This window comes from Macrobrachium nipponense, chromosome 6, assembly GCF_015104395.2.
Source record: "Macrobrachium nipponense isolate FS-2020 chromosome 6, ASM1510439v2, whole genome shotgun sequence".
Taxonomy (NCBI): domain Eukaryota; kingdom Metazoa; phylum Arthropoda; class Malacostraca; order Decapoda; family Palaemonidae; genus Macrobrachium; species Macrobrachium nipponense.
Genome location: NC_061108.1, coordinates 85,285,587 through 85,297,128, shown reverse-complemented (window position 1 = coordinate 85,297,128; position 11,542 = coordinate 85,285,587). Strand labels below are relative to the sequence as shown.

The window sequence follows — 11,542 nt, the reverse complement described above, 5'->3', positions numbered from 1 at the left end:
AGTAACAGTTAGGAAATGTAAAACATTTTCAGAATTTTCCTTTCTTAAATCGAGAAAGAAACTAATATATGTGAACTTATTGCCAAAGGTACAGCCAACTGTTGAGAGTAGATACCCCCTTTATAATTGGCCTCTGATTTGGGAAAACATCAACATGAAATTTCTTTCTGCTGCTGATAGGGAAATAATATATAAATAATATTTCACGAAATATTACCCAATAAAAAAAGGTTAAAAGAAATGAAAATAATTCAGATTCTCATTGCCAGTTTTTGTGATGCTGAGGAATCAAATATTCATATGGTATATTTCTGCAAGAGAATTGCAAATGTAATAATATGGTTAAAAGGAGTTTTGAAGCTATTTTGTAATTTTATTCACTGCAATTTCATTAGAATTATGTATTTTGATTTCCCAGAGTCATCGAGGAAACAAAGGAACACTGCAACTTTAATTTTGTCAAGTTATATTGTAAATATATGGTTGTTCAAAGACAAGAATGTGCCTGAACGTTTGATTATAAATAGAATAAAAGCTTCGATTATAAAAAACCAGAGAGATATCAAGGCTATTTTGAAAGAGAAATTGTTAAAATATTTCACAAAGAATTTTTGTAACATTAAATGCAATGTATTTTAGATGGAAATATATGTAGTTCTGGATTTATTGTAATGTTTTGTAAATAATTTATTGAATAAAAACTTAAAGAAAAAAAAAAAAAAAAAGTAAGACAGTGGTATGCAAAGGACCACCAGCTCCGTCAACTCTCTCTCTCACTTAGCAAACAGCGATAGGGCAATTGTTAATCACTTTGATTGACACTTGCCTTGTTTCTTTTACTAATATTTTAACTTTCTTTGATCGGTCTGCCAATGTTTACTGACCGAAGCCTTCAATTGTCAGTCTTAATTTTACTTTCATCGTCTACTGGAGGAGGGTAAAAAAGAAACAATTAACAATTATACACTTACATTCTATAGTGCTCTTAGAAGGGCAAAAACAGGATAAGTGCCATTAATTATATTGACAGCACAAAGTTCTCCTCGAGAGACACTGACGCATGTCTTCCTCTCAGTCGGAGTGAAAAACAAAACACTATTTCTCCCACAACAATGTTTCCTTTTCGATGCGTTTAATTTTCGTAACTTCTCGCTACGTTAAATGCGCTATAGAATCACACAACATTTATCATTTTCATATTTGTTCTCTTACGATTTCTTTTCCCACCTGGCTATTTAAGACTAGCTAGAACTAGATGTCATCATGCTATCTCTCTGGGGGCGTATTACAAAAGCGCGGATTTAGAACCGAAACCATGTTCAAAAAACGCGACAAACATGTCATCGTAAGAGCGGCGTTTGTTCGTCTTCCCCAGATTTAGCTGGGAAAATATTCTTTCAACACAGAAGGAAGAGTGTGGCAATACAGGGAGGCCGCATATGAAGTCAGACAATAAACTAAACTTGGACTGGTCATTTCCATCTAATATGTTCCTTAAATTATACCAAATTTCAGGTACTCCCTGAGAACGCATGGGATGCACTGTCTCCTGTGCCCAAATAATGGGCCTCCATTCTTCCTGAAAGTCATCAAGCTGATGCTCAGACGCTAAAGAAGGAAAGTTGAGAGCATGCTAAATGATAGACTTCATCTGTCTTTCAGTACGTGTTGCTTCCTTTGACTCCATGTTTTGCAACATAACAATGACATTGTCTTCTTCTAAGCATATCTGACAAAGTTGTGAAAAGAACACTAAGCAGTCTGACTGAAACCTGCTTTCATTTTTCCCTAGATTGTCTGTTTCAGAACTCTGTACATAATTTCCCTTTCAATTAAGAGTAAAACAAAATACCTCACTTTTTATAGCAATTACTAAATACCTCACAATTAGTGTATTCTTTCACAAGAAACAGGTCAATTCATGACTGTTCATTACGAGCTGCTGAAAAGCAAGAGCCCGTGCCAGCACTAGGCTGGCTGAGTCTAAGTAGTATGACTATTCACACCTCCAATCACAGAGATCGACAAACTTCAGAAGACAGAAGGCAGTAACACGTAAAACCCAATTATCAGAAAGGTTAAAAAGGCTGTATAAGCTGAATGCAGCTGTCACAACCATCATGTTTAATACCACTTGCTTGAAAGAGGGTCTTCCACTTACATTCAATGCACCTACAAGCTAGCTGTAAAAAATCATACGAGACATTAGCACTAACCTATTGTACCGCATTAAAAGAAAAATCGGAACATGAAATTATGAACCGCGTGGCAACACTCGCAAAGAAACGAAGTCACAGAATCAATGCCAACTACCAAACGAGCGAATTTACATCGACGTTATATTTTATATGTATGTATATAGTGTGTGTGCATGAGCTTTTTATAATCCTAGTGTCAACACACACTAAGAAACGATTACACAGACACAATGTTACTACCCTCTTCTACAGAACGAGCGAATTCACATCAAAATTTTTATAAATTCTAGTCCTTTTTTCATATAAAACATAATACACATTGAGCTACAACCATCTTACCTTTCGAGGCACCTACCTATACTGCCCTGACTTTTATACATTTATCGAACTGTTTTAAAGTTGGGCACCATCAAACTCCATACTTGTTGAAGCGGAACTTTTGGAACGACTTCGTAATTGCAGCAATCACAATGATATCTCGCTCAGAGAATTCTAATGGAAAAAAAAGGTGAAACATTAGAAACGAAAAGAGACATTTTTGAGGGGTATATGACCCACTGCCATTAATCTAGAAACATGTCTCTCCGTGGTACCTCTTCATTTTATTGTTTATCTTTCTGATCCTTTCGTTGATATTGCTTAAATAATTCGAAAGACAATAGAGAACAAAATTTCTGTGCTACTCATATGAGAACTGTGTGATATTGGAGTCAATAACGTCTCTGGTCGTTGAAATGTCATATGTGAATATTATATTGTCTCATGAAACATTGAATAATTTCAATATGCCTTCAAAGTTAACAAGGAAAAAGGAGAATACACTATGAAATATATGTACTTAGCATACCTACATTGGGACTAATAACTAATAAACGCAACTCAAATCAAATCAAATGTAAGAAGTTTTTATCATTATTATTATTATTATTATTATTATTATTATTATTATTATTATTATTATTATTATTATTATTATTATTATTATTATTGTAAGAAAGAAGTGGTTTCAGTTAGCTGGAACTGATTCCAGTATTCCACAACAGGATTTTTTTTTCCTTAGACATCATATCATCGTACTGGAATGGCCTGTGACGACAAGATACGCTTAATATGATGAACATTTATAAAATGCCAGTTATGTAAATGCCATAACATATCTGTAATTTTGATTTAATGTATTGTTCTAATAAAAGAAAAAAATCACCCAACCATGCAAGAAGCGTAAAATATTATAAAACGTCTAACACTATTAGTTATCTGTGAACCTTCATTTTCAGACAAAATGCGACAGTCCCCATTGAATCATTATATCTTTAAACATTGGAACTCAACATATTCGCAGAAAAATACGCTTTGTAATTCGGTTAACTATATGTAGTACAAAACATATCATCATATATTTCTATAACAGATGCTCGATTTGATTCTTCAACTCATTTTGCTCTGTAAGCATGTCAAAGCTACAAATAATTTTGTTTTGTGTGATAACGTTTGCCACCTAAATGGTGTGACTCAAGGAGATACACTACCTTTTCATTTTAATGAAACAATTAAACGTGTGGATGCACCGAGATCTTCAAAGGGCTTACTTCCTGATCAGCCACTGCGTGCTAAACTTCATACTAAACTTCGATGATTGAACACGATGAGCGCTCGTGAGCATGGTAACATACATGGTGTATATTCGTTTTGCTTTCATTTCGTTTTCATTCATTTAGCCATATTTACCTTCGTTTGATTTATAAATAAATTCCGAGGAAATCTGAAAATATTCGTTATTTCCTTTATCGCTTTTTTAACCAATTTTTTAAATACTGTTTCGTTATATAACTGAACGGTAATTCTAGGCAATAACTCTGCACGAGCGGCAAGGAACGGTCCCACGAATACACAAGCCCTTGGGAAGGTGCATCCAATGTATTTCGCCGTGTATAGTACTAGGCCCTAGGGGTTACTTACTTCATAAGCAACCCAAATACTAAAGGAAACTGTAATTTCCAAAGAAATACCCGACGCGGAGTTATTACTTAGACTAAGAGTAGATTTACCGAACATTGGCAATTAATAAGGGCAAACTATCATAATTCAGTACATTTAATCAATTCAGTGGAAGAGATTATTCTACTAATTTAGCATTAGTATTATTATATTAAGCTTGATCGCCTGCTAAATGATTCAACTGGAAAGAATGAAGCTCTTCAAGGATTATATGAACACCAGATTAATCAGTAATATTGGCAGTTTAGAATAAAGCTTGTAAGAACCAGTCATTAGTTTGTTTATAACGCGAAGTATGAGAATAATGCATCTTAGATACTGTCATTGTGCGGATCCTAAATGTTTTTGCGAACACCAATGAAAAAAAAAAAAGTTAAGTATTTCTTAGTTTAACCAGACCACTGAGCTGATTAACAGCTCTCCTAGGGCTGACCCGAAGGATTACATATTTTTAGGTAGCCAGGAAACAATTGGTTACTGAGCAACGGGACCTAAAGCTTATTGCGTGATCCGAACCACAATATATCGAGAAAATAATTTCTAATCAGCATAAACAAATAACTCTGATTCCACGTTGGCAGAGTGGGGCGCGAATTCTCATTACCAAATCAGTGGGCGAGCGCGCAACACACTCGTCCAACGAGGAACTACACCAATCTAAAGTGTGTGTATTTATAGGCAATGTACATATCAGGTAAAGGTGACGAAAAGAAATTCCGTTATTCATATATAATCCAGTTATTACGCTGAAGAAGAAGAAGCCTTGTTTGTATACAATCCCCATTTGAAAGGCTCCTCTCTGTTTCTGGTTTTTAAGCCGTATTTTGAGGTCTTTCTCATGTTTTTGGACTCCAACTTGTGAGTAAGATGGCAGTGAACTAGTTAGTGCTTCAAGTTAACCTGTTTGTTGCATTGACTCTTTATTTAGAACATAGTTTGCCTCAGACCCTCTAAGGCGTTTTCAGGCCCGGAGCTTCGGATCGCCTCAGGCGATGTGAGTGTGACGTCATTCCGTTTTCTTCCTGATGGCGATGGCAAACTACACCCCTATACCTATGAAACTTTTTCCTTTATTTTCAATAAGTTGAAAATAAATGAAAAAGACATACGAGGATTTCAGAATATACCAAATAACAGTTGCTGTGAAATTTCTTGAGGACAATATTTTTGACGTCCTTATACTAGAGTATGAAGACAAAGTGATTAATTTTGGTGACGGAGAAAAGGTCCTAGTAATTAATTTGAGCAGTGTATATACTTATGTATCAGTACGTTATACACCCTTTGATTTGGAAGACTCCCTTTTAACTAGTGAACTCAGCCAGTATGGAAAAGTCCTCCATCTAAGACAACACTTTTTCTCATGGGAGGGCGAGTGGTCTGCTAAATGGAACACGCACTGTGAAAATGGAAATAAAGACAAATATCCCATCCTCCATAAATATCTTTGGTTATAATGTTGTCTTTCTGGACTAAAAAAGACGTGTTACAAATGCGGAAGAGACTCTCACATGGCAGTTAATTGTAACATGGATAGCGAACCGAAGTCAATTTTTTTCAATTTGAATGACTTTCCAGCAATGCCTGGTAAGGATTCTGATAAGGGTGATGTACCGGACGGAAATGGAACTTCTGATATTCAGCATGCGAAAGATAATGAGGGAAATGCGGAGCCACCATCTGACGAAAATAATACTGGCAATGACATAGAGGAATCTAGCATCCTTGAAAAGGACAAGATGGATAATATATGCGAAGTAGTAGAACAACTTTTAACTTTTCCCTTATCCCAAAGTGTTGATAATGTTACTGGAAACCCAGAGGAAATAGAAGATAAATCACAAGACTTGGATTGTAATGTTACAACTAATAATGATGATATAAAGGATACTGACAGTGACAGTGACATTTTTGCAATAAAAAGTGCACCCGAAGGTGCTTCTCAAGTAATGGAAATAACTGATGATGAAGGGCCTCGCTCACAAGACGAACCTCGTGTTCCTTATACTATTGGAAGTCTCTCACCCGTTGATGATGATAAAAATGAAGAACTGGATAGTCTTGAAGAAATTATTGTGGCGGCTTCAGCGTATAGGAATGATGAATCTGTGGATGATATGCCTGAAGAATGTGATATGGATTTAGAAGTAAATAAAGAAAGTGATATTGAAGATGATTTGGAAAATGATGATAAAGGTTCAAACATGAAGGTCAGTTGAGTTTAGACTTGGAAACTGTAAGTAAATTAAGGTTCACTACAGGAAAATCCACTAAAAAGGAGGGAAGCAAAAATGAATGGGAAAGGTAGGTTGTAAAAGAAAAACAAAATGTAATTGTTTCATTTTCGGTTATATAATGGCTCTATCTGTTGCCACTTTAAATATTAATGGCTTAAATGAGGTAAATAAGCAAATGAAGGTTGTGTCCCTTATCATGTACTATAATAATGGTATCCTGTTAATTAAAGATTTTTCAGTTTTGAGTTATCTCGCTCTTTTTACGAGTATAGTGTTTAATCCATTAAAAAATTTAAAAGGCACAATGATATATATAAATAATAAAACAAGTGTAAAACTTTTAACAAATGAAATGGACATTAATGGAAGAATTGTGGGTGTAAGAATATGTTACAATAAATGTATTATGCCTGTCATAAATGTGCATGCTCCATCTGGTAAAAGTAAATCTGCAGAAAGGGAAGACTTCTTTAGAAATGAAATTTTCTACTACCTGAGACATAATAATGATTATCTAATCTTTGGGGGTGACTTCAACTGCATAACAAGCACAAGAGATTGCAGTAATAATAACAACGCCTTGTTGTCTAAGTCTATGAATACTCTTGTGAAAAACCTTGCCTTGAAAGACAATTACAAATTCTCAAACAGAATACCAGAGTACACTTATATACGTGAAAACTATGGATCAAGATTAGTTAGGATATATACTGTCAAGTTATTTGATAGTATAATATCTGCTGACACAGTTCTAATAAGTTTTTTCAGATAACAGTATGGTTGTTTTGAGCCTAAAAATTGACACATGAAATTTTCACAGGGTATTGGAAGTTAAATGTGAAAGTTTTAGATTCTGATGAAACTGAAGGAAATTTTATGCATGTGTGGCAGTGTATAAAGCAGAGAAATTTGATAACATACTTGTATGGTGGGATTGGGCAAAATTACAGTGTAAAAAATTCTTTGTCAAAATATATAAAATATGACAATATTAAGCTTCTCAAAAATAGGATTTGTGACATCCAGAATGAAATTTTAGAAGGTATAAAGATAAGAGCTAAACTAAATGATCTTATAATGGGTGAAAAAATGTCTGCACATCTACTTGGTGCTGAAAAAAAGAAAAATCATACTAGCATTACCAGCATAAAACAACCAGATGGTTCCATTATAGAAAGTACAGAGAGAATGTCTGTTTTTATTAAAGAGCATTTTGAAAGATTATTTAGTATGGTCTCAGGTCAGGAAAAAAGTCATGACTATTTTCTTAGCTTCTGTAATTCTAGTTTGGACCAAGAAGACGTACATTTGTTAAGCAGAAATTTAGAGGAAGCTGAAGTTTTCGATGTTGTCAAGAGTATGTGTAAAGGTAAATCACCTGGATATGACGGACTTCCTATAGAATTCTACAAAAAGTTTTGGTGTATAATAAAATCTGATATTATGGAGGCGTTCAAATTCATTGACACTATGAAATGCATGTCAGATAGTCAATCCTTAGGTATAATCAAATTATTAGCTAAAACAGATTTATCCTTGGTGGAAAACTAGAGACCTATAACCCTACCGAATGTTGACTATAAAATTTTTGCTAAAGTTTTAGCAAACAGATTGAGATGTGTTACTGGGAAGATTATCTCCCCGGAACAATATTGTGCAGTAAAAGGAAGGTCAATTATGAATTGTAATAATACGATTCGAGATGTAATTTTTCATGCAAAACAAAACTGTCAAGATTCGAGTTTTGTATAAGGATTGTAAAAGTCGTATTTTTGTAAATGGGTTTATTAGTTCCTCCTTTGGTATTAAAAGATCTGTAAAACAAGGCTGCCCGATGTCAATGCTGTTATATTGTACATTTTAAGAACCTTTATATAGGGTAATGAAGAGTAACAGCAAAATAATAGGGCCAAGTCTTCCTAACAGTGTAAATATATGTCTCCTCAAAAAAGTACATTGCTCAATAAATATACATATTTTCCGGTATGTCTGGAGGGGTACTTACCATCCTGTAAGCAGAGATACTCTTTATTTGTCTAAAGAAAAAGGTGGATTAGGAATAATAAATGTGTATTCTAAATCATTAGCGATTTTCAGTTCGACAGCTCTGAGTGATATTAAAAAGGATATAGGTTTGAGCAATTTCTATTGCAAGATGAGAATAGGCTTCTTGTTGGATTTGAAGGAAATTAATGAAATTTAATCTTTATCAACACCATTTTATTCAGTAGCAATTGATGTCATCAGGAAAGTTTCTCGGTATGAAAAATTCCCAAACTTGAATAGTAAAGACTGCTATAAATTTATAAGGCCAGAAAATACACCAAAAATTGAAGAGAGTTATCCACTTTTGGACTGGAAAATGGTATGGGAGAGCATAAACAAACTTTTCATCGGTATCATGGAAAGGGAGTTAGCCTTTACATATGCACATGGATCCTTGGCGACCAACAACCGGCTATGTTAAATGTTAAATATTAAAAACATTGATAAATGTGATCATTATGAAGATGTTAAATACACATTGCATATTTTTTACTTTTGTAGTCACATAAAAACAACATTGCGGTATTTCAAAAGTGTGCTTATCAATACTTGTAAAATAAATAGAGACAGTTTTTGAAAACATTAATGTTCAGTTTCAGTTATGGGACTAAAAAGGATCATAATAGTGCCACTGTATTAATTGTAGAGTATTTATATGCTGTTCGGGTCAGTAAAAAGAAACATTACACAAAAGAGGAAACAGATGCCTTTATTAAAAGCAAATTTTGTTATGATAGGTGGCTATTAAAGAACAATTACAAAATATAAAAAATCAATGGTAATTTGTAAATATTGCAGGTATACATTTTTGTAATATTTTGTAATATCTTGCTTATGTAAATGACATGTAATATTTTTCTAATAAAAGTTAAAAAAAATTAATACGCCAACGTGTTTCGTAACGACATTTTATATTCTTAAGGCTAATAAAGGTACAGTTTTAAAATACATGGAATATAAAATTTTAGTCTCAATACATTCTATACATATAAAATAATAAAGCAAAATAATTCCATGGAAAAGCATCTGTTAGACCGAAAATTGAAGATTGAATGACTTACAAAGGAGAGACAAACAACAAAGAAACCGGCTCAAGCCAGATACAGCTGTACTGACTACTGAGGAAGAGTGTGAGTTCAACTTGGCCACTAACTGCTTAATGATTAACGATTCTAAGATGAGCATTTCATGAAAACTGCTTGTCTGGCCCAAAACAAAGAAGTCGGAGTATTCGATATTGGTTTTACACATTATTGCTTGATTCCAGATGTAGGAAAATTTAGAATACCACCAACATCTGAAAGTCTCTCTCTCTCTCTCTCTCTCTCTCTCTCTCTCTCTCTCTCTTGAACAATTGGCCGAATATTCAGTCATTCACAATGGTATTAAGTATGAAGATGTTATAACGTATCTTGTGGATATAATAAGGCTACTAAAAAATGCCATTTACCAATTAACTGGAATGAGGCAAAGAAAGTTTTCAGTTGCTCTAGCGTTACTGAAACGAACATTATAAAACCTGCACGCATTTTCCATATTCGAGACATTGCTTGTACTTATAGTTCAGGTTATGTAAATTAGATCCAATTGTCTTTCACATTTTTAACCAGCAGTACAGGATCAGTTAGGCCCTCGATTTGTAAACATTTCTCCCTTTCTTAATGTGTTACATTGTGTATAGTTGATTTTGTTTACATTACGATATCCCCTACATAACTATCTTTTTTAAGGCGTTGACTGTTGTTTGGTAATGAGTCCTTTGACATTTCTCGTAGCTCAACCATCTTGTACCATGTTCTATGAATTTTAATTGTAATGTTTTGAATAATAAATTTTCAACTATCGCAATTTTCCTATTGTATAATGGAAGCCTCTTCCTAATGTATTGCCCTCGTCCGGTGGAGCACTTTCTTCGTGTGGATTGACCACATACATACATACATACATACATACATACATACATACATACATACATACATACATACATACATACATACATACATACATACATGTTTGATTTCCAGTTCACTCTACCTTGGGAATAATTTTCACTAGCTGGGCTTAAGTTTTCCTCAAGGTATAGTGAAATGGATATTAAACGATCTTGTGGCACTGAACATTTCTGTCTTGCTGATTATGCCTAAATGGTAATTAATTTAGTTAAAAATAGAATATTTCGTGTCTACGCGCTGCTCTTCGTCACATGTACTCAAGTTATTTGTCATTATTTGCAATCGTTTCTAAACGGTAGTGTTCCTCGGAGAGTGCTAGCATTCAGAGGAGATTCCAATCCTGTTAGACCAAAAGCTTCCCTAGGCTTCACCACAGTACAGAAATATTAATATTATGCAGTCTAGAAGATAACTGCTCTGTATTTGTTTGTAGTCGATCATAATAAGCAAGGACTACAGGTGATTTTTTTTTTTTTTTCTTTTATTGATAAAATTTACAGTAGGATCAATACAATGGCTTCATATACATTCATATATACCATATACACAATAAAAAAATTACAACCCTTACAAATAACAAACTATGTAAGCCTTATATCCTATTGAGTAACTTATTTTTTTTCTTTATTTTACAATAGCATTAAGTACATATTCTTTGGTAAAAAGCTTGTCTAATTTATTTGCATAAACTTTACTCAATATAAACTTCGTTTTTGACATTTTATTCCCTATATAAGCAATCAAGTTTGGGTCGTCTGTCAATAGACCCAAGATCGACCAGACCATACTCCTGCTACAAAATCTGATAGTAACACCATTGCTGTGTTTTCGTCTTTCTTCGATGGTGTCTTGAAATCCAATTTAAGAATCTTTAGTAAACTATCGAGTTTCAATTTTACAACATCTTTTTAGCATTGACTTTAACCAAATCGAATGTTTTTTGACGAGGGACAAAAATAAAATATGTGCATATTATTTTCAATATTGCCACAAAAGAGACATTTATCTTCATTCGAGATTTTCATCATATTCAGCCTATCTTTGGTATTAAGTATTTCATGAACATATCTATAAACTGTATCTCTGCTCTTTTTATCAATGTACTTGATTA

General features: G+C 33.7%; 1 protein-coding gene across 1 annotated transcript; it reads left to right on the top strand.

Annotated features, from left to right (window-relative positions):
- Window positions 1–5,776: 5,776 nt before the first annotated feature.
- Window positions 5,777–6,415, top strand: LOC135216573 (coiled-coil domain-containing protein 1-like). The gene has a single exon (XM_064251949.1). The coding sequence runs from the start codon at window positions 5,777–5,779 to the stop codon at window positions 6,413–6,415; it is 639 nt and encodes a 212-aa protein (XP_064108019.1).
- Window positions 6,416–11,542: the final 5,127 nt, after the last annotated feature.

What these genes read in the sequence shown, in the direction of transcription:
- LOC135216573 (XM_064251949.1), top strand. Translation starts at nt 5,777, where the DNA reads ATGCCTGGTAAGGATTCTGATAAGGGTGATGTACCGGACGGAAATGGA.